The sequence below is a fragment of the Acyrthosiphon pisum genome, chromosome X (assembly GCF_005508785.2).
Source record: "Acyrthosiphon pisum isolate AL4f chromosome X, pea_aphid_22Mar2018_4r6ur, whole genome shotgun sequence".
NCBI classification, from domain to species: Eukaryota; Metazoa; Arthropoda; class Insecta; order Hemiptera; family Aphididae; genus Acyrthosiphon; species Acyrthosiphon pisum.
The window spans coordinates 101,819,819-101,846,182 of record NC_042493.1 but is presented as its reverse complement, the minus strand read 5'-3'; the positions used below and the strand labels follow the sequence as shown (position 1 = coordinate 101,846,182).

At 31.1% G+C, this 26,364-nt stretch overlaps 1 protein-coding gene across 1 annotated transcript; it reads left to right on the top strand.

The window, feature by feature from the left end:
- The first annotated feature begins 10,589 nt into the window (after positions 1–10,589).
- Positions 10,590–19,560, top strand: LOC100571655. Its single transcript, XM_003246989.3, has 2 exons — positions 10,590–10,779; positions 17,475–19,560. The coding sequence occupies exon 2, from the start codon at positions 17,503–17,505 to the stop codon at positions 18,328–18,330; it is 828 nt and encodes a 275-aa protein (XP_003247037.1). The 5' UTR covers positions 10,590–10,779; positions 17,475–17,502; the 3' UTR covers positions 18,331–19,560.
- Positions 19,561–26,364: the final 6,804 nt, after the last annotated feature.

The window sequence follows — 26,364 nt, the reverse complement described above, 5'->3', positions numbered from 1 at the left end:
CTTTTTTATAAAATGTAGAAAAGGGGGAATAAAAAACATAGTGATATTATAGCCTAAACAAAAACCAGAATTTTTGGTCACTAACATAGTTATTATATTTTGAAAGCTCATCGATTAGCATTGATCTGAAGTTTAAAAGTATCCCGAGTAAACCTATTTTACGGTAGTATTTAACGAGTCATTTTTTGTTAAATAATTCAACCATTCTAGCACGTCCGTGTCGAGTTGTCAATATCTTAACATAGTGTTTATTATATTGTTTGGGGTTTTGTCAAACCATGGAAAACTGAGTTCAAATTGTTTTATCAGAACTTGATAAAGAGGAGTTTTGATAATCTTATTAATCATTTTTTTTCCGTGATGCAAATGAAAACTATAAAAATATAATATATACTATTTTTCACCATAATATTAAATTGCATTGTACTATTCATTGTGATTAATTAGAACTTTTTTTGATATTAACGATGTGTTAATAATTTGGTTCCATTAACCAAACGCTTTAAATTTGATTAAATCGTGTTTATTGTTTGATTTTTGGTGATTTAGAACATTTTACAGATTTTATAAAACTATTGTTCGCCAAGATTTGCCATTTAAATTTAAAAACATAAAGGTGAATTGGGATGAAATTTGATTTAAAATCTTTTCATTCTACACGCATGACGAGTAGTACCTATACAGTATCCGTAATTTCACAGTTGCTTATATATTGTGCTAATATTATAATGATGGTACCTACCTACATACTGCATGTTGAGAGACTTATTGGCAAAACAATTTTATTGTTTTTATTTTTTTAAATAATAATTTTATATTCAAAGTGGTTTTATATTGTAAACTAACTTTTTAGTTTCGATATTTATATACTTTTGGGTATATTACGCGTAAGTATTATTACTAAGATTTTTTTTTTTTTTAACAACACATTATATTAATTTTACACTGTTCCTGTTTTTTTTTTTTCACTGACAGAGCTTACATGAACCAAATTTTACCCGTTTTTTTTTCCTGTTGGAGATTAAATACGTCATTATAGCTCTAGGCCTTTAGCAACCAAGTCCTAGCCACTCAAGTGCCAAAGATAATTAGAGCTACCGAGCAAGGACTTTCATGCATTTGCATATTTTTTCTTGTTAATTAAATCGTACCATTATATAATATATATAGTAAGTATACAAAATAAAGTTCACAACGTTTGTTAGATCAAATAGGCACTCGACATTTTTAGTGCATATTTTTACATAATACGACAGTTTTGGGTTTAAAGGTCATAGTATAATAAATTACAGTATAGGCCAAATTTATTCAAACTTTTTCATTTCTTCGTCTCTTTACAACATTTCGAGTAATTATAGGATACAGAAATAAAAATACGTTTTAATTATTAGAGGTCGAAAATCAAAGCAATTTTTTCGGAATGTTTGACTATCTGCTATTCAAGATAAAAATTATGTGTTTCAAGCATACACTTTATGCTAACAACGAACTTTTTTAGGTCCATTTTTCGAGGTTTTTGACGTTTGGAAGGAATTTTTTTACTTTTTAGATATTTTACCTATTTCTAATACCTATATTGTATTAAAGAAAGTTTTTAAATAAAAAAATTCACAAATTTAACTTGATGTGATAGGTACATATTAATAATTAGCCGATGGTCAATAATAATTCGTACGATGAAATTGTGGTGGTGCGATTTTTTTAAAAGAGCCTTTTTCATATTACTCTTAGAGCATTTGTTTGAGTTTTTAGTATTTAAATCTGAGACCAACACATTTATCACATACCTAAATTATATGAAGACAAAAATTTAAAAATAACTGTGCATAGAAAACTGAAATGAAACGTCTTACGTTGAGAATTAAATAATATTATATTAAGAGGACGCTATACACAGATATTTGTTGTCTCCGTCTTACAAGTGCATAAGGTAGCAAATTTACGCACAGCAGATCACGTTTAACTCAGTTTAACAATTGGAGTGAATCAGCCTATTATGAAACTTGACGATAAGAACATTATCCGGGTTTGTATATGGGTTTTTACTTTTTTACGATAATTCAGTTTTTAAGTGAGCATTTTTAATTTACGCTATATTATTATATACGCATAACTTACTAAAAAATTGAACTATCGTCGTCTCAGAATAAGAAGGTTATAAAATCAATTTTTTTGAAAAATATTCTTTTTGCATATTATTATTTAATATTTTTTGTTGTATAATTCAATCCTGAAATCGTATCGATCCGTTGATTATTCAATGATGTACAGACAATGAAAAGTTTCTAATTCGTACGCGAATGATAGGCACGGGCTAACTTAAAAACGTTCTCCCGAACAATTACAAACATTTTAAAACGTTAAAACCTTTTCATTCTGAGACGATGCTATCGTAAGAAACCATCATACAAACACAGATAATGTACTACCATCAAGTTTCATAATAGGTCGATTAACTGTAGTTTTTAACGGAGCTAAACGCGTTCTCCTGAGCGTAAATTTGCTATAGTACACACTTGTGAGACGAAGACAACAAATATGGCCGTGTAAAGTCCTCTTAATGATGATAGTCATCATCTTTTTTTTTTTTGCACTTCGTTGTTTTTGGCAAACACTCGTGACGCCACTTTTAGCACAGCCCGAATACCTCTGACGGAAAGACAGTATTATGTAATTAAGATTGTTTTGGTGCAAATTTTGAACGTTTATCGTAAATCGAGCACTTCGGTAAATATTGTTCGTAATTCAAGGCCAACAATATTATTATAATATTTATTTAATTTACTGTCTATTTGCCATCGAATAAGATGGCGATATGTCAATATAAAGACTGATTTTGAATTTGATGATGGTTAGAGTGTGTATATGTAGTTTAGACCTATTGACCTATTATGTAAAATATTATGAGTAGTACAGCTACACATAGTTTACTAGAATTATTTCTTAAATTTATTTCTGTTTGATATTGGAGACGATACGTGGCGATGGTAATATAACTAATTAGTTTTATATTTTCAACGCATATTTGAAATTTACTGACGCACAAGTGCATACTTTTAGTAATGCGTATTTGGTGATTTTTTTATTACCTTCGAATAATGGTCCTTCGAATAATGGTTTTTAAAATCTTAAATACTCTTTAATACGTTTATATTATTGTGGATGGCATGTGGCAAGGGTAACCTAATAAAATGGTTTTATTTTTTTTTAACGCATACTTGAAATTCTTTGACGCATAAATTGCATATTTTTTTCGACGCATTTTTGAAGATTTTTCAGTGCATTGAAGTTCTTTTTCTAAAATTATAACACATTTTTTGTATACCTAGGTATTTTTCAGAATTAACTATACGCATTTAAGTCGTAATAATATATTGACCTGGGTTCGGAATTTAATGCATTTGTATATTTATTGTGAAGTTTCGTATTCAAAATATGAATCGACACCTGCGACAATGGTTTCAAATAGGTACCTACATAAATACATATTATACAACTCAAATCTAAAATTGAATTTCTCGCGATTTTTATACTTTACCAAATGTAAGTCCACATTTCCATCTGTTTTTTTTAATACCTACTATAAATTATATAATAGATTCAATATTTATTTTAATTGTTTGTATACTTTTTAATACTATAATATTTAATCAGGTTAAATTAAAAGAAAAATTTTGTATTGTTGCATGACATTGTGTATGGACACATAAATGCTAGTTTAGTTTAGATTAGGTACGATATTATAATATAGACTATTGCGACACAAATAGTTTATCAAATCGTCGATTTCTTTCTGTTAAATATTTATGATGGTACGTGGCAATGGTACATAATAATTACTTACCTAGTATAATATTAATACTGAACTTTTGACGCATATTTGAATTTTTCGCTGCACATGTGCTAAATTTTTTTAACGCCAATCCGCTGATTTTTTTTAGTGCATTAAATAATAAGTCTTCACCCTAATTTTACGGTCGGTCCGTATTTTCGTTTTGAACACTTTCGTAACTGAAGTGTGCCCACAGTAATATTATTGTTATTAGCAAGTCTGTGGGACAAAATTATTCAAAGATATTACTATTTTCAACAGAATTTCATATCAATGACATAGCTACATGGTAATAAATAATTATAATTATGGCTCAGCCCTGTTGACGTATCCAGGGCGAAGGGCACGAGATCCGGACTCCCACCCCAACACTAAAAATTAAGTCTTTGTCACATCACTACTGCGAATTTCATCTATTTACGTATATTTTAGGAAGTTGAAAATAATAATTCAATCACCTGCATTCATTATACCTATATAATATACGATTCAAATCTAAAAAACAAATGTCGCGCGTTTTGCATATTTTAGTAAATTTAAGTTGACATGGTCATTTATTTTTTTAATACCTACATCCCTACCTTTTTTTTGTATCTGTATAATAACAGATCCAATTATTATTTGTATTGTTTATTCAATATTTAAAACTAATATTTAAAGATATTTGATTAAAAAATAAAATGTATTTCATTGCATGTCATTAAAACGTACGAATAACTTTGATTTGCAAAAATTGTTTATGAACACATGAGTGTAGCTTATTTTAGGTACGGTATTAAAGACTGTATTATGACACAATTAATATATAACATCATTTCTTCCGATTTCCAACTATAATAGTTCTGTTTATTATTGTGGACGGGTCGTGACAATGGTGTAATAATTATACTTATGTTAAGATAGTTTTGATTTTTGAACGCTTTTTTTTTATTATTTTTTGCTGCACAACTGCATATTTAACGATATCCAGGACGATTAGTCCTCGCTCTAAATTTATAACATTATCTTGACTACTATACCTACGTATCAATATCACCAACAGACGGTTTTTGTGTACTTTTTCAGTGCTCAACTGCTGACCAAATATTGCATCAAGTAAATTGAGTTACCTACCTATTTAGTTAGTCCGAAAATTGAAAATACCGTCATGTACCAGAAGCGGTATAAATTATAACAATATGAAATACCATGTATACTTTTTCTGTGACAACGTGACTTTGGGGACATGCCGTAAAACTAATGAAAATTAACATCGATCGTTCCTCATTTGGACATGCTTCTTATAATTTTAATATAATTCTCACTGTCAACCATAGTGCGTTAATAATAATTTCTGAATAAATTCATATTTTGTAATTAAATAACTAAAAAAGGCGGGGAATTAACTGGTAACCACTTTTGGGGGGCGATTCTCGAAAACGTGATATATGGTTTATCGAAGGTGACTAATATTATGCGTTTTTCGCAGGAAATATAGATTTTGATTGTCTTAAAAAGTGATGAGACTTTATCGATTAAAACGATTTGACTATAATTAGTCTACTGTGATCAAGGCAGTGAAAATATAAATTAGGTAACCACTCTGCTGTACCTACTTACCTATACTGCAGTGCGTGTCGAGTATTTATCGACATCGAACTGGTGTGAATTGTGTTAAGTTCAGTGCTTGGAACTTAAAAACTGAACTCGTTCACCTTCAACGTATAATATAAAATTATCTTGTTGACATTCGTTATTTTTTTAAGGAATACGTTCGTTGAATAAAATAGGAACGCGTTCATTGTCGGTAATTCTTTAATATTATTTGTTTAAAAACGAATCACTATCTACTTATGTAAATTAACACCGCCCGTGCAGTGTACCAACTGTGTTATAGTCTATAAAAAATTGTGAAAAACAACGCTTTTTTTATAAACACGAATAGATAATAATATTCAAAATATGAACGAGTATACTTCGGTAGATGAGTGACGATGAAAGGAGACATTTGTATAATTATACAGTTATACAGCAGTTCCCGAAAAAGTGACCGAAAATTGACTACACTACTGCGCCTATACTAGCAGTGGTATAAATTACAAAAATAATAAAAACACAATAAACGTCATATAGTTGTTTTTCAACACGTCACATAATAGATACGATGAAAACCATTTTATTTTAATTCTGACGGTGAATTGGTTAAAAATTAATATTATGCATTTATATACAAGTCACCTAACTAAATATTATGAAAATATAAAAATCCAAATTAGGTGTGTGCCGTTTAATGGTTTTGAAATTTAAATGAAAAATGTTTATTTATACACAAGACATGTTTACGTTGATGCCGATAATATATGGTTGGTCAATTTCTTCTATTCTACTGTTTTTTTTTAATGCTTTTTCAGTGGTGAACTGATTGCATAGAGTAATCCAGATAATTTTTATAAAATATAGTAACATATCTCAGCGCAAGAACAGTCTTCGAAATATTATGTTTTAACGCTGATAATTGATTTGATTGTATTTTTCGTCGGTATCCGCATGCTTTATTATAGCAGTACCTACTCAAAAAAGTCACCAAAAATGGACAAAACCAGCCATATACCAGCAGTGGTATAAATCATAATAATATTAAATACCATGTATATATTGTATATTATTGTCTATACCTACGCCGCTACAACATGACATTGAGAACACCAGTGATAAAAAAAAAAAACCAGATGTAAGTACAGATGTAAAAAAATTGTGTTATAAATTATTTAATAATATTATAATTATAACACAATTTTTTTACACCACTCAATCCTCTTTTCTATATACTGGTCCATATATTTCTAATATCCTACAGCATGAAATACGAAATTATACAAATCATAATATTATATTCAAACTTGATTTAACAAATTGGTTATTAAAACAATTTTCTGATATCCCACTCGTATTATAAATCTCTTTATATCAATTTCAATATAGTTTTATACTTTCATGTGCAAATTTATCTTAAGTAAATAGCTAAATAAATAGTTATATTAAGTAATCAAAAAAAACCTTAATTACTTTATTTTGAGATATAGCCTCAGTGAGACCCATTATACATTCTACACTATATTATCATGTAATAATATGTTATTATAATGTTATTTGTGTAATATTGTCGTATTTAGTAAACAAAAAAATAAATATTAATATACTAATACGTTTTTTTTGTTAAAATGTCAAATGATTCATTATTCCTAAAGAACAAAGGCCGTTGATAGGACGTATCTATCGTGTTAAATTGTTATCGGTGTAATAAAGATAAACATGTTTAAAACCGTAAAACGTATAAGAACCAAATATGAAATAAAACATTGGTCGTTCATTATTTGGAAATGTTTTTTATAACTTCAATCTAAATCTCGTTCACGTTGATAATTTTTTTCAATACACAACACATCCGGGTTCATTGGGTCGTTTATTTAATTATTTGTTAAAAATTAATGACTATCTACAAAAATGAGAGACACTACACTCGGCGATAGTGCTATGAAAAACTATGACAAATAACATGATAAAAAACCGTTAATAGGATTTATTTTAATTTTTATGTAGGAACATAATATGTACTGGATTAAAAAATTAATTTAATTTGAACGGCCCGTGAAACGAGTTCAAGCTGTCTATAAATATGAAATTTCGTTCACGTTCTCATTCTTTATAATATAATAAATTATAGTGACTACCGTTCAATATGAATAATACTCAATGGACGCGTTCTTTCAAAACGCCGCCGAGCCTTAAATAGTTAAATTTGAATTAAATGTTAGCTATTGTGTATACATTTGAAAAACGATACTAAGCCAAGACCAAACTGATTCTATCTACCAGCTTATATAATAATGATATTTATTTGCACATTAAACATAGTAAAAATATAGAACATAAACAACATTCAACGATCACCGTTGGCATAGATTGTGCTGGGAGAGTTGAATTCAATTTGTTCAATATATTTTGCTCTTAGGCTGGCAACAATTAACTATTCCGATTTAAAAAGGCATCGGGAATCAGCACGAATATATAGAATTTTTTGAGGCATTATACTTTAGGCGTTGTATGGGCAAACATTTACAAAAAAATATTTTGGGTATTTATTTTTTATGGAAGCTGACTCCATTGGTTATATCTACCATGAAATTTTGTTGGCCACATCTGTGAATAAATTCTAGACACGCCCATGTCCTTACACCAATCGTACACAAAATTTGTATCGCCAACTTCCGCATATTTTTAAAAATATTGAAATTTTCAAATTTGTTCAAGAAGTTACGCAAAATAAGAACAACAAATATTGTACTTAATACACAAAAACAAACATCAGTAAAAATGCACTGAAAATAAAATGTTATAAAATATAACATTTAGTACCTATTATAGAACAAACAAAATGAATCAATATCTACGATTATTTAAACGAAATATATAAGCTTTCGATATAAACCAAATAATTTTTTTTTACAAATCATTATTTATTTATGAAATTTAGTTATTGATATTTTTAAATTTTGAGACATTAGCACCCATTCTACTACGTACTTTGAATTATAAAATATATTATTATATTATATTTTATCAAAAAAAATAATAATTTAAGTAATTTAACAATAAATATTATTCCAGTTATTACTGGAGATAAACGATTGGTCTAAGAACTAACATAGGTAAGTCATTTTTTTATTATGTAGGAACTTACACATATAATTTTTTTCCACAAGATTGGAACCTTATGTATTTTTTTACCTGCTAGGTCTATTAAAAAATGACATACCTATGTAAATTCCTACAAATGATATGTATACGTTTCGACGCACGGAAATAAAAATTAATCAACATTTTTGTTCCTAAACATATTATATATTATATATTATTTATCACCAATAACCACGTAAATTAAAAATTATTAAATTCTTCAAATATTTACGAGTAATAAATTACACAAAATACACAATACAAGAAATGGAAAACATAAATCAATATAAAAAATGCACTGAATGAGATAATTTTAGAAATGTCAACATTTTAGATTATAGAACAAACAAAATTATTAATTCAATTATTATGCTAAATATTTAATTTTCCGATACAAACCATATTATGAAATATACAACATTTTATTTTACAATTCTTTATTTATGAAAAGTATTGACATTTTTCATTTTTTTAGTATTTCGTTATACGAATAAAAAATATATTAACAATATTATAATATATTAGTCATTAGGTATTCCAACAGTCCCAGATAAACGATTATGTAATGGTAGATTTTAATACGCATATTATGCATGTTTATTGTTTTCTAAAAAAAAATTGATATTTATCTTTTTTTCGCTGTGTATTTTAATATAAAACTTAATATTATTAATATGGTTAGGTATGTTATCGCTGCTGACGAATGTTCGTTTGACGACAACGGTGCGATGCGTATTTAATCTCCATCCACCTTATAATCCAATGTGTCCTATCTTATCGAATACATTTTTCAACCATTTTTTCCAGTTCGATAAAGTTCCAAAATGCAAACAGGTTCCACCATATTTTAAATATTATCAATTTATTTTTCTCCATACTTAAACATTTTTTTTAGTGCAAATTACAAACAAAATAAAAATGGTCTTTTTCGCATAGTAGACATTTTTCAAGAACATTTTTACAATTTTATCGTCTTATATTATTTACATGCGTATTATTTCTTTTATAGCTCCTATAACTGTCGAGCCCAAGTGGGTACTATAACGTAAGTTGAACCGAATTTTATACCTACCGCGTAGGAACTTATATATTATTCTATTATTTTCCAAAACGTAGGAACAGTAGTATTCAATAAAAAAAAAATTGTAAGTGTGAAAAACATAAAACAAACACTGAAGATAATATATGTCGAGCTATAAAAACGGAACTATGAATTACGAATTGCGCGATGTCGGTAAGTTTCCATAAGAAATTTGTACAATTTATTAGTGTATATTAACGTATTAATTCTGATATCAATCTAAAGGTAGGTATATTTTAGATTTAAAATTCATTTTTTTCAACTACAATTATTCTCAATAATTTATTTTCACCCGAGATTTTAAACAACTCTTTCTCTCTCTCTGGTTTTAACAAAGACAATTTAGAACTCGCCCCATCACGTTAACTACGTTTATCTGTATTTCTGTTCAGAATTGAGTTTGCAAATGTAGTTCAGTCCACTTTTAAACATATTAACACATTACGTAGGTATATTGCTTTACTACTTAGTAAATATGAAATATCTTAAAACATTATGGTGAAGAATAAAATATTTTAACATTTTTATTTTTTTTTGAATTCGTGACAAATCCGTCGGCGCTAAATATTATCATCATATTATTTTAAAAGACACATTACGAGTCCTACACAAATCGGCGCAAACCTTTTACAATGTTTATATGTTATTATTCCTCGTGAAAGGACGAAACCGGGTGTTCGGTAAGGCCGGTTAGGAGGGTGTTCGTTCCACCCTCCCACCCGTCCGCGAACCGAACCGAACCGCCGCCGCCGCCGCCACGCACACTCGCGCCGCTCGCACGGCCGCGCACGCACGCACCGACACGAACTCGCACGCACAATCACGCACACCACGCACACGCACGCAACCACGGTGCGTAGGAGATGCGCGCGCACCCGCGTGTACGCGCAGTTTCGGAAACCCGACGCGTACACCGCCGCCGCGTGCATTGGCATTCGGCATTTGACAGCGTTTCCGAGCTCACTCGTCGCCGCTCACTCATCGGCGCACTCAGTCTTCGGCGGCGTGGCAGAGGGACGCGTTCTTCTCCGTACCGGCTCCGTCGACGACGATCCTCGACGCGTTTCGGCCACTCTGTTCTCATACGTCAGCGCCGTCGTTGCCTACCACTACAACAACAGCAGCAGCCGCCGTTAACGGCCATCGTAAGGTAATATGGTTACAATACTTTCGCATAATTATTTAGTTATAATAATAATAATAATGATAATAATGATAATAATAATGACAATGATAATATTACATTACGCGTACGATTGAAAATCGTTTATACCTATTTATTAATAATCTGAGATACCTTTGTTATTATTATTGTTATTACTATTGTGTCGGGGGTACAGAGTGACACAATGAGTAGTTGTAAGCCTATTACAGCGTTACCGGGACTTCAATCATATTTTATTTATTTCTTATTATCGAAGACTTTCAAAAAATATTATAATATTTTCGGCGAGCTGTGTAGAGATGTTCCGCTCCGGTGACGTCGCCTGGTCGTGTCGAGGAGACGGCGTATGCTGTTGAGTAAAATTGGGCAGAGGATGTGATTATTGTATTATTTATGTGTTAAATTTATTGTGATTCGGGTGTTTGGCATAACGGTCTGAATTTCTGGCTGATCTCAGTGGCGTATAGTCAGTGGCGTATAGTTAGATAGTTTGGGAGGATATTACACCCACTTCTTTGGCATAATGCTTATTTATTTCACATTTATTTATTCTTTCGATTGGATGATTTTTTTACAACCTTGACTTTGTGTTAATATATATAATATATTTTCGTGACACCTCACTTTAAATAATCCTAGATACGCCACTGACTACTAGTGGGTAAGATTCTGAAAGATAATACCCATCATTGAGTATAATATATTGTACACTATAATAATATACTCAATGATAATAATGTGTTTGCTCTGGTCCGGATATGATTGTATTAGATTAATATTGTTTTACTATAGTAACTGATCGATTTGTAATTTATATTATTTTCTAATCAACAATAATAATATTATAACTATATTATTAACGTCTTCAATCACCATTTGCCAAACGCGTTTTACGCAATCGATATTCTCATATTCTAATATAACCTTCGATCGCGAAATAACCGCGCTTACCTACGTTTGTATACCTGATCCGATAATGACGTTTCGTTTTTTTAATATCTCGACCGGAAAACTGTTTGTAGGCACTGCGAACACAGTTTAGTGACCTTATACCCTGGTAATACTATACGTATATATAATAATACACTACGCGTTCTTCTTTTTTTTTTTATCTGTACCGTGATTTTAATCCGCCTATATATTTGTAAACACTAATTTTAAAATTAATATTCAATCGTTTATAAATTGCATCACCAATCCGATTTTATTATGTATGTTAAAATTGGTAGCATTATCTCTTATTCCATTCGAATCGTAGTACATAATGACATAACTGTACATCACATTAGGCTTGTTGTAATAAAACATTAAGTCGAAAAAAATGTACAGTAAATGTTATATTATTTTTGGCATATGAACTGCATACCTATAATGGAAGAATATTTCCTTGTCGCATAAATTTAGTTACCTACCCGAGGTTCGGAAATTCGTTACCAATATTTATTATATCATTATTTTCGTTTATCTTACCGTTCCAAATAAGCTGTAGAATTAATTAAAAACATAATTATTAATATTCATAATATTATTATTAACATAAAACAAAAAAATAAATATTAAAACCGTGTATATTATAATATGTTAATAATGTAAATAATGGTTACAATGTCGGAAATGTGCAGTTAACGATCATAGACCGTATAAAAAATATATATATTGTACGAGTTTAATATAAACGTATACACGGAATTAACATTAACATATTATTATTATATTATACCAGAACCCAGGTTACCGTGGTTCACCGTGCATCGAACGAGTGCAGTGGAAATGTATTTGGGTTCACATTTCTTATAATGCATTGATCAAAACCTGTATTTTTGAATAAAATTATCGCACCTTCTCTGTAGAGTCCGACTACGACACGTCATTATACCGTTGAATTATTTATATATTATATTATATTATACCAATCGAAAAATAAAACGGCCGATCGGCCGCCATAACGAAGTACCGCTATTTCTACGACCGAACGACTATACGGACCACCGACACCTCGATATCCCCACCCCGCTTGCCATCACTACTCGTTCCCGTCACCGTCTTCACATAAATATTATAATATTATTACCGATACGACTGTAGTACACGTTTTATGCCTAAGCACTTTGCGAGACGAAGTTTGTCCTCTGTGGTCATCTACCCGTTATGTTTATGCATAGTCACCCATACCTATAATATTAACTATTCACCGATGTTCGCCATACCTATACAAACTATTCCCGATTTAGTAAATCTGAGACTCGAACGCACAAAGTTAATGATAACCCCGCGTATAATTAATTACCATCGGTTTCGGTTTAAAAATGTATTTTGCTTTCGGCATTTCTTTGCATAATTGTTATTATATCGAAAAAAGGCCATCGTAAATTCGAGACATCGTGTAATAAACGAATTACATAGAATAATATTATATTATTATGCGATGTAAACCTCAGCGAGGGATTGGGAACGAATAATATCTTCTTCCCTCGATCTTTTTCTTCCGTGATTTATAACACTCCATAAAACTCCTATTTTTTATTTAGTCTTTGTTGGATATATCTTCCTCCCCCCTCCCCTCACCGACCGTTCAACAAAGTCCTGAATACACCGCCACTGATGGTATACATATACCCACCCAAAACATCTCTGCAGCGTGGCGCATCTGCAGCTGTCCTCTATGTGAAACGTATAAATGTGAGCACAAGATAATGACACTAACGATGGTACAAAATACAATAATAATAATAATAATAATAATAATGAGAATGAGCGATGACTAATGATACAATATAATTATATAGCTCAGCGGACTTCACGACGAGCGGCGGTAGGTTAGCGATATAATTATTGAAAAACGTAGATATACCAGATATTACCTACATGAGTAAATACGTGTTTTGTTCACAATAGGTATGTACGAAACAAATAAAATCGTCATCACAAAATTAAAGGCAGGTAGGGACACTAAAGAAACAAATAATTGGTTCGTTTTTACACAAATTAAACAGTAGGTATACCTACCTATATATTATTATATTATATCGACCAGGTTTTTTCTCCGAGACTCATAACGATTGGTCACGAGTCCATTTATAAGGTTGTATTTAGCAGACCACTGATACCTGCTTGTAGCGAACCGGTATTGGATTTACTCGTTTTGTGACCAAAAACCACTCGACGTGTTACCTACACCCGAAAACAAACATCTATTTCTTTCGATAGCCCAAAAGCGTAAAATTGATATGCGGTTCTGCATACCTTGCCACCTTTGCAGTGAGACAACAACGCAAACACACGTTTTATTATCTTATATAGCTGTTGCACTAGGTATATAACTTTCGGTTTAAAAATGTACGATCGTTGTGATATTTATAGTTGTGAAATATTGTATATTTTTGTTTTTAAAAAATCGAGTTCAGTTCAAATTTATAATTTTTATACTTGTGAACTTATAATCATTTGAAATAACTTTATAATAATATATACGCAGCATAAACAGTATAAACTTTCATGGAATCAGATTTTTTAAAACTATAGCTATATATATATGTTACAGTTAAAGTGTTGAATCAGTTAGTTTATTAAATAACTAGGTAATGTATATAATTTATATTTTAGCTAGTTATTTTATACATTCCCTGGCATCACTTCGTTAATGTGTAAAATTGTAAATAACAAAATATCATGATAAATAAATATAGTTCTAACATTTTCAATAATTTAATATAACATATTAAATCAGATAAGATTGAAGTCGGTGACCGCAATATACATTTATCGTGTTAAAACAACTATACTCTCGATCCCAGTTCACAGTATGTTCAGAAAATTTGTTAGCCGTAGAAACTGTTCCAAAATATGAAAGTATCACATTAAGATCTGAGACAACTGCGCAGTTACTGGGAACTGGTCAGGGTTTTTTTAAGTGCACTTGTACGAAAAAATGTGACACAAAGCGATGTGTTTGTAGAAAAAATGAGGTATTGTGCAACTATAAATACCATATTAGCCTTACATGTACAAATAGATAAATAATATAACTATAATTAATTCAAAATTCAGTAAAATAAAATATTTTAGTATATATTTTAAATTTTAATGTATTTTATACTTTAACGGATATCAAACCGAAATTGTATAGAATAACTAGATATTTTATGAAATAACTAGTTAAAGTACAATTTGCATGTATTATTTCATACTTTAACTAACATTCGTAGGTAATTCATGAACTACTTAGTTATTTCATAAAATAACTGAACTCAACACTTTAGCTGTAACATATATATATATTATTTGCGCTTGTGGTATTTCAAAAAGGTAATTTTTTTGCGCGCTTTGGGAATACAATCCAAACTGACGGTGTATTAATGCGGTGACCCCCCCCCCCCTCCTCCACAATGCCTTGGTGGTCGGGCCACGATATTTTTTTATGTATTTATAATAGTCGTACCTGCCTATTTATATTTGTGGTTGTAAATTGTAAGATTAGCATTAAATAATATAAAAAAGCAGATATTATACCGGTTAAAAATTCGTACCTAGAGTCTCGCTAAAAAATATTAATTCCCCTCTGCCACTTTCGTCTATATGATAATGTGAATAGAACCTTTCCGGCAACGGTACGCTTTGTATAATGAATGGTTAGGTTTGGATTTGGGTGACCATAATTATTTCCTTGTCCAAAAGGTTGGAGGGGGCGGCCACTATGATAACATTTTTCAATAATTATTACCTATATTATGCATATCCATTGAATGATATAACTATAATTATTACTACTTAAGGGACCTCGTCGTGACTACTATATCAGACTCTAAGGAACATTTAATAGGCAACTCTATACACGCATTCGGTCGTTGTGATGGTGATCAATTATATTACACGTTATAATTATTATAATATAGCTTAAGCGGTTTATGATGGTAGCCATACCATGGAAAATTATTTGAGGAGGCGTATTGTGTATGTGACACATTAACATAATAATAATATTATAGATTATTTAATTTGACAGCAGAATGTAATGTGACGTTGTGTTGCCGCTCATCAACGCTTATTGTTATCACTTATATTATGATATTGTCCTATTATACTGCTACTGTCTATAATATCCCTGTAGTCTATACTATTAATATAATATGGTCTGATTATTGTTAATTGTTCCCGTTTGTCGTACCTACATAATAATAATATAATGTATAATTGTTATAAAACGATCTCGTCCGACTGGTCGACGATTTTTTTTATTTGAAATAAATTATAATTATTATTATACCAGTGCTTGGTTAGTTATACACGGATACGGTATCCAGACATTTCGTAATAAAAAAAAAAAACAATAATTCGTATAAAAAACTTATATCTTGGCCGATCATAATATTTATCAAACATACAGTTGTAGTTTGTCAATAATACTTAGTTTTCGTTATATTGTTTGGAAATTACATGCTTTGATGTTCCAGTTCAATAGATAAAATATTATATTAGGTATGTAATATAAAACTGTTCTCTAATCTTCTATACGTATTATATTACACAGGTATAATATATAGGTCGCGGTCGTGTTAGTTATTATTATATTTTGACCAAACTTCTGTATTTTTATTTTTTTTAGTAACTTATTTCAATAGTATTTCAACATTGTAAATTGTTTTAAATAATTGAATAACTATATAAATTCTGTAATATGATTTTGTACTCAGAAAACAAATACTATAATATTATACCATATTAATTAAATTTAAAATGCTATAGACTAGTTTATATGAAAATGGCGTCTATAATATATTTCAACGACACTATTTAAATTACCTAATTAAATAAAAAAAACCTGTTTGAAGTTAAATCCAAATATTAAAGATACCGAACGTATAGCGATGAATATTATATTGATTTTAAATGATGTTTTCAATGATTTCTCTGTGTCTGGAGACCCTTTCAAGTAGAAAGCCATAATACTTCTAAGAGCTGATTTGAATTCGTTAATTATATGTCTACTTGAGAGAATGATCAGGCCACGTTTTAAGATGTTTAATTTAAAATGTATAGGAGTTGAGGAACAAAATTGTAAAGAATTGTGAACTGATCATAGACATAATATTAAATTCAAATCACTTTCAAAAGCGTAATCGCATTAATATTGGTATATACATCGGTATGAATGTATACATATCGGTTAAAATAACCGTTTGCAATCCCCTCAACATAATATACTTTTCCTGGTTACGCGCGTGCATATAACATATTAAAGTAAATATCAAACTATTCGTTCTGAACGTGAAGGGTCAGAGATAGGTACGAAGCTTTCTGTCGAAAAGGGTCTCGCCCGCGCTATACCACCGTACATATTATAATATGTTGTATTTTTTCGCGATGTTTATTATAACAGTCAGGCCTGTCAAGAGGAGGAAGGGGCAGGAATTCTTTCCGGGTCCGGAATTTGTAATAGGACCTGAAAATTTGAGACTATAATGCCTTATGGGTACCGATTTTTTTTTACACGACGGAAAAAATGAACTCCTAACAGCTACCCGACAAGATTAATGACGCAGGGTGGTCATATTGGGAGCACCAGAGGTATTACCTCCTGGTTCGCGGGTTTCTCCGTCATATCCACAGCCCCGATAATAGTCACTACCTACCTACTTATTATTATTATTATCGTAACGACCCCATTTGACGTTGTGTTGCAGTTAAGGTGAGAGCTGCTGAGTTTCGTACATGAGGAACGAACAGACACCCGAGGATAACGCGGAATCGGAACGCACACTCAACCGTCAGGATCCAGGATATATGGACTACACTCCGCTGACGATCCTCCAGCAGAGATTGAACGCGCTCGAGAGCAATTACAGTGCCCAGAACCCGCATGATGACAGTATCATCGCGCCCAGGATCGCCAGAGTCTCCCCCATGTCAACAGGATCAGACAACGCGCTCGGGGGGCTCCCGTCCATTAATTATCAGGCCTCCGCAACCTTCGACATCTCGGCGCTCCAGCTCCCGAACCCCACCGCCGCCACGTTCTCCAACGCCGCCGCCGCAGTGGCTGCTGCGTCCCCAGTCGCCACCATGCGTTCAGCTGTTCACGTCGCCTCCAACCCCGCCTCATTCTCCACCGCGTCCTCCAACACCGCCACATACTCCTCCTCGCCGATCAGGAACAACACAGCCACGCAACCGCCCTTATACTGCATAGCCTCCATGGCCAGGAACTACTACGGCGCTGATGCCGCCTACAACTCCGACACCGAATCCACCACCAGCGCCGAAACCCTCTCCGCCAGCGAACACGACTATGACGAGATCCCGCCTTTCCGTCGCCGCGCACTTGCACTCGACATCCGTGACGCCGCCGCGGCCATCGTGGCCACCGCGGCCGTCCGTCGCCGTGCATTAGACGAGGATGAAGACGAGGACATGACCGAGGGCCCGGTGCCGCGCAAGAGAGCCAAGCGATCGATGCATCACGTGAACTCGGAGGACAGGGTCGAAGGAAACGGCAGTGGCGTCGGCGGGAACGGCAGCGACGACATTACGGATTTTTAGCTATGATGATGATAACGTTTTTGATCGACGGCTTCAATAATGCCCAAAGTGGTTTTAAACATTTTATACAACTTTTCCGATATTATATAACTATTTGCCGTCGACAAATTTTCGATTTTTTTGCTATTATTATTTGCATTTTAATATTTTATTTTATAGATTATGCTTTAAATCGTTACGTTTCGTTAGAGCCACACGTCCATGCATAGTAATATTGTTCGTAGAAAACGTTCTAGCCGTGCCATACCGATAAATATTGGTATACAAAACGTGGTACTTACATTATCCGTCCGCACTTCGTGGCGACCACTCTAATTCATAAAAACTCTACTTCTCGATAACTGGTGCAAACAGTTCATGACTCAATAATATTATAGTGTAACATAAATCGTTTTTGAAAAACGCCGTTTTTTTCCAAGTGGTACGAAAAAAGTTGTAATTGTTTTAAAAATGCCTGAGTGGTTTTTATGTTGTTTCTTTTTTTCAAAACTTGTACACAACTTTTTTCGTGACCGAGTGGACGAAAAGAACGGATGATCAAAAAACTGACGCGGAAAAAATATGTCCGTCTTCCGCGTCCGCAAAAGTTTTTCGTAAACGCCATTTTTTTCCCAGTGGTACGAAAAAAGTTGTAATTGTTTTAAAAATGTCTGAGTGGTTTTTATGTTGTTCCTTTTTTTCAAAACTTGTACACAACTTTTTTCGTGACCGAGTGGACGAAAAGAACGGATGAACCGCAAACGGTTTTCGCGAACGATTCGCAATGTATAATTGACGTGTGGCTCTTATTTTTTTTATTACGATTATATTATTAATACATTTATTACGTCCGAGCTCGGCGTAAAAGCTTAAAAAACTACGCGATATTGTCGAAAGCTCATATTATCATGCTCTCGTTTACCGTAAAATAATATTTTACATATTTTACATATTTTACACTACAATGTGCCCGTTGTATTATTAATTTGTGAATTTTTTTTAGATATTTTTCAATTGAATCCGTGAGACAATCACACAGAATAATATCTCAATAATAACGAATTCGGTAAACCTGCAGCAATGATCGTTCGACGCTTATTTTCTAATATTTTAACGATTGTAAAAGTACCCATATTTTATAGGCTTTTAATAATAATATTATGCGTGTACTTACTCGTGTACCGTCGTTTCGAGGCGGTGCCTTTTTTTTTAATAATAATTAATTCGACATTATATGCTTTTTAATATCTACTTAAACCTCAGTTTTGTTATTTCGTAGGCTTAGTACCTTAAAAATAAGTGTGCGTGTGTGTCTGTGTACACAAGACAGAAGTGAATATACTAATTTAAATGGATAATGTAATTTGACTTCGATTGGAATTAAATCGAACAACTCGACCGGACGACGATGGTGATCGGCTGTCGAATGATGCGCCGTCATTCAATAGTAGAGCTATGGTTATTTTTGAAAAAACAGTGACGTTTTTGAAGGTATACTGGGGGGTATATGGCGTACAACCGTATACCATATTTCGGTGAATATTATTAATGCATAACCTGTAAAATCACCGGTCGTTTTTTACGCATCACTGTTGTTGATTTAGACATTTTTTTGTGTAAGACAGTTGAGCATCGTTTGATTTTTGGGTTGTCCATCGTTTGTGCGTCAATATAATTCAACAATTGAATGGGAATAAAAAACTGGTTAGTCAGTGGTGGTCAAAATGTTAACCAAAAACATTTTGATTAATTAACTCCTTTTGGGTATAATTCGCTGTGCATATGGAAGGAAAACCATATCGTATTTTAATTTTTAGCCATCTCACCAGTGCCGCAACTAGGCTTTGTTGGGCACTAGTGCAAATTTTACTGTGGGAGCCCTCTTAAAGGCATTTTGTATTTTGGGGGGCCCCACTTAAATGGAAAGGAGGCCCATTTGGGGGTGCTACGCACCCCCAGTCACCCCGCTAGTTGCGGCACTGCATCTCACGGGGCGTTGCCAGTGAAACTAACTTATGTTAATGTGAACAGCGGTAGATTGCGGACACTTCGATGTGGGTGATAAAATAAAACCTATATTACTATATTAGTATCTATATTATTGCAGTTAAGAAAAACATTTATACAGTGTACCTATAATAGTATTGAAGTCGTAGTTGATCATCCCGAATTTTTAGGAGTGTTTAATTTTTACACAACATAAACAATCGAATATGTTGATAATTTTCATTCGGTTGTGTCCATCACTAATCTATAGGTTTTTTATATTAAATCAGTTACTTATGTTTAAGGCGAACTCAGATCAGTTTATATAACTAAAATATCATATTCAGTCAACAAGCCCCGGTGACGCGGTGGTCGGCACAAAAGTCGCGGCTTAAGTGCGGTGCGTGGAGTTCTATACCCACCCGGGGCGTTATTTTTTTTGTAATTTTATCTAGTTTTTTATACATTAATTTTAACATTTGTTGCTGGGTAAAAAAACTTGAAATATATAACTTACTAGCTGAATAACCCGGCGTCCCAAGGGAAAAAATGTTGATTAGTTAACTCCTTTTGGGTACGCTGTACATATGGAAGAAAAATCATATTATATTTTCATTTTTATCCATCCCGCATGGCGTTGCCAGTGAGACTCGCTTATGGTAATTATAACAATATATTATCAAGTTACAGGGGACACAGCGAGGTGGGTCATAAAATAAAACCTATATTACTATATTAGTACCAATATCTTTGTAGTTGAAAAAAAATGTTTATACAGTATATCTAAACTATACATATGGTACATATCTACATATGATCTATGATGGTTACAAATTAGCAAGTTTAAACAAATAGGTACAGTTTTGATAACCTACTTTTTGTAAGCTAAAAGCTTGTGTTGGAAGTAGGGAGTCATTACATTTACCGATAAAATAGTACAATTAGGTAATTTCTCATTATATAATATTACGTATATTAATTTATGATCACTTTAAAAAATATAAAAAACATATAATGATAGAAAAGAAAAGAAAAAATGATGTAAAGTCATTTAACAAAAATAAATAATTAATACATTAAGATGATACAACGTTTAACCAATTAATATACACTGTTATATTTATAAATATCAGTTCAATAATTTATAATAAAGATTTAAAATTAAGACACATTATTGTTCAATTCTAAAAATATATATTTATATAATAATCCTTTAATATTATTTTTTTACATGTAATAATATTTCTTTTAAAATCCAGAGGCATAAAATTATAATAAGCATGTATTATAAGTATATCTAACTGAAAAATCATATTTCCTAATTTATCTTTTATGGCTATTAACATTATGTAACTGATCAAAATAAAGTTGTTTAATAATGAACATAATTGCTATTTTTTTTATATAATTGTCTTACTGGCAAGACCTCTAATTCCTAATAATTTTCAATTGTTGATCCTTGTAGTGAAAGCTTATTTAAGCAAATTCCAACTATGTTATTTTGGTTAATTGTTAGGTGATTTAATATATGTATTGTCTCGGAGGTCACCCCATACTAATAAACTGTACTGAAAATTAGATTGGTATAGAGCAGTGGTCTTCAACCGGTGGGTCGCGACCCATTTTTGGGTCGCGTAAGCTTTAAAATTGGGTCGCGATACGTCTTATTTTTAAAATAAAAAATAAGTTTAATAGATGAAATAAATAAAAATGCAGTTTATATAATCTATAATATAATGGATATCAAATCAGAGTATATTCAGTTTATTCAGTTATAATAGGTATTAGTATACAATATAGGCATTAAGCAATTTTAGCTTTGTTTCTCTACTAAGCTTACGTGGGTCGCGAAAAATGTGGGCCTAAAAAAGTGGGTCGCGAGTCCGAAAAGGTCGAAGACCACTGGTATAGAGCAAAATAAACTAATCTGATTGTTTGCTTTGGGACTATTTTTATTAAATGCTTTTCTTTAATTCACAATGTTTCATTCATTCATTCATTCATTTTGGTTGTCATCAAATCTTGCGAGTTCAATTTAAATCACTTCTACATGACCTAGGAGGCTCAAGTTTTGTATGGATGTCTAGGGTTAGTGACAATACATGCCACAGTTGTCAATTCTTGAATTGGACAACCAGGTCATAGATGACGGGTGTAACTGGAGGTCATCTCCAGAGCGCAAAAAAAAAAAAATGTGCTGGCTAAAAAAGGTGGAGCCTGCCACATAACAATATTATTATTGATAGGTGATTCAATATTTAATAATTTTATACTAGTTCGTGAAGCAAGAAGGAACTATTCAATAATTTATACGGTGAGTTAAAGAATGAGAAAAATGAAATAATTTTATTATATTTACTTAATATGAAAAAAATTTAATAAGAAGGAACTATTCAATAATTTATACGGTGAGTTAAAGAATGAGAAAAATGAAATAATTTTATTATATTTACTTAATATGAAAAAAATTTAATAAGCTCATTTATACTAATTTATACTATTTATACTATGCATATTAGAATGTACCGTGAAATAAAAAATTATGCTTTCAAAAAATAATTTGTTTCTAATTAATTATTATGACTAAAAAGTAGAAAATTTTAAATTTTAAAAAAATGCTTTACTTAATTCACCTAAATAGATGCACTAAAAAGGTTAAAATAAACCTACATTTCAATTGTTGATCCTTGTACTGAAATCTTATTTAGGCAAATTCCAACTATGTTATTTTGGTTAATTGTTAGGTGATTTAATATATTGTCTCGGAGGCCACCCCATACTAATAAACTGTACTGAAAATTGGATTGGTATAGAGCAAAATAAACTAATCTGATTGTTTGCTTTGGGACTATTTTTTTTAGTTTGAACATATTATAAGTTATGAAGCTTAGTTTCCATAATAGATTATTAATATGTAAGTTCCATTTCAATTTATTATCAATAAAATAATTTAAAAATGATAGTACAAATACTCACGTTAACATTTGCTAACACGACAAGTTAAAAGTTAATATGGAAAACGGTGGTAAATGCAGTGAAGTGGAGTAGGTCAGCGGTGTTGGAAGTTTATCCACGTCGATCCCTTCGGTCCTCGGGCATGATAGTGAGATACTACAGTATTCGATTTGAGTGCAATGATCGCATTAGATAAAAAACGATTCTGAGTGAAAGAAAAGAACGAAAGAAAATGTATAAGTAACCATTAATCGCATATAATATACCTTAAGTGGAAATGACGTAATTTTTAAACTGTATATTAAACTGCCATTTCTATGGCGATAATAACAAAGCGTTAGAAAAAATATAGGTTAGAAACATAAATGTTGGTAGTTTTTCCCGTGGCGTTACACAATTATTGAGAAAATAGAAAAATTATCTCTCTAAAATACCATCTTGATCCAACTTTCTAAAAGATACTATATGTTGAAATCTAAGCACTCCTTCTGGTAGACATTTTGTTTACATGATATAAAAAAAATTGACCTCTTACAAAATCTAGAGTTAGGCAACCTCATAGGATTTTTATTTTATTTTAATTTTAAAGTGACATTGAGTATTTTAAGATATACAAACAATTTACAATTTTAAAATACTCATAACTCGCTTTAAAATTAAAATATAATATAAAATTCACTTTAAATTGCATGGATAATAATCCTAACTTAATATTTAATGACAGATCAATTCCCTCTAATTTTTAAATTAACGGAGGCGGAGGTAAGAGTGTTCTTCTGAACATACAATTTGCTATGTTACGCATTTCTAAGATGGAGATAACACACGCGGGTATCACGTCCTCTTATACAGACTCATTTCACCTTGATCAAATAGTGTTTCTAGATATGTAAGCTTGAAAAAATTTCTTTTCATTGAAATTTTTTGAGAATTTTAGTTTTACTGTATCTTTCTTAACTTAATTCATTTTAAGGCTGTATGGTTGTTGTCACGTGTACCACAGCTGTTTACTTTGTTGGTTATCAACACTTGAATCTAATATAATTGAAAATAAGTACATACTATATTAATATCGTTGAGTAAATTCTATATTTAATACTCAATAGTAATATCAACGATTCTGTGATTGTTATGAATTTCAGATTAAATATATTCAAATATTTTATAAGATTACTGTTTCATTTTTATTACATAACAAGTATAATGTTATATAGATTCAAACAAAACAGTTATAATAAAAACAACTATAACATAATAATCTTGTTATTATATTATTATTCTTTTTTTAAATTTGTTTTAAATTATATGTTAACTGTTTCAAAATGAATCAAATGTTACTTGTATAGTATAGTGTTAAAAGTAGGTACAATGTAATTAGTAATAACATGTAATTTGGGTAAAATTTTATAAAATACTCAAATAATAAATTACAAAAAAAAAATCGAAAAATCAAAAGTTGTAGCAAAATGATTACTTATACACTCAACATTTATACTGAAAAAAAAATACGATATTTTTAATAAAAGATAAAAATGCACATTTATTACAAATATTATATAATGATTTGTATTTTGTATTAAATTGTACTATATTATGTTCAATAAAACAATACAAATATAATATTAAAATGGGTAAATGGTAATAAAAGTAGATAGTTTTAAATATTATATTATGAAGGTTAAATATACTATAACTATATAATATCAAAAAATGTATTTAATATGATAAATTATAAAATTGTCATGACATTTTACATCTCTAAGTGTTTCTATAATAAGCGACTTAAACAGCTGTATTATGAATATTGTATAGGTGCCTATAATAAATGATTAAATACAATTAATCTATTTGTGTTATTTGCCTTTCCGTTCTATGTTTGTAACTAAAAAGTAGGAACGTTATTTTCTGCATCAGTTTTGTATAAAGGTGGGCGAGTTAATTTAAATAATTAACTAGAGTCGAGTCGATAGAATCCAAGTCCTAGAGCATTGGGCCCGTATTTTAATTGATGGTATTAGGGTACAAGGCTTAAGTTTCATTTTTTTTTTTTAATAGGTACCTATATGTAGTAAAAAATTAATTATTTTTCGTGATAAAAAAAAAATAATCTGTGCACGCCTATGGTATAAGTACCTACGTAATAAATTATTAAACCTAAAACCTCAAATTATTTTTATGTTTATTCCCGTATATAAGCACGAAATTGGCCCCTTCATTTTATAATATTATCTATGATTATTATATGGTTATTTGTGATATTTAGATTTTTCTTACTTAAGTCTTAATACTCCAGTCAATACTGTAATAGCATAAATTGCCGAGAGCCGCCCGAACGGCGCGACGATAATTTTGTATTATTATTCTTTCGTCGATTTTACCGATGACGACGACGATAATGTATTGTGTACAAACTATACGTCATATTTTTTATTGTATAATGGTCATTGGAAATGAAATCACGAATTTTTGGATTAACTCATAAACTGCTAAAAATTGGTTTTGCCAATCCTCTTCTATCATGGACTAACTCATTTTTATGCCTACGAACACAAATAATCAAGTATAAAAGCTTCATATCAATTCCTATAAAGGTAACTTCCGGAGTTCCCCAAGGAGATCATCTTTCTCCTCTTCTTTTTAATCTGTTTATTAATGATGTGGTGTCTTCCATCACTCATTCTAATATACTTTTATTCGCTGATGATGCAAAAATTTATAAATCAATCTCATCTCTAGATGATAACTTACTCCTACAAAAAGATTTAACCGATTTTAATGAGTGGTGTGTTTCTAATGGCCTTTCACTCAATATCAATAAATGTCAAATTCTAACATATTCTAATAAACGTAATACAATCAATTTCAACTATTCTATTTCAGACACTAGTTTAGAACGTGTACATGTGATAAAGGACTTAGGAATATCCTTCGATTCAAAACTATTATTTAACTTACATATATTAGCTATTAAAAATAAAGCCCTATCAGTATTTGGTATGATAAAACGTAATTGCTCACAGTTTAACAATCCTTTCACTTTCAAGTGCCTATATACGTCACTTATCCGCTCTATTCTTGAATATGCTCCTATAATTTGGGAAAATAACAGCAATG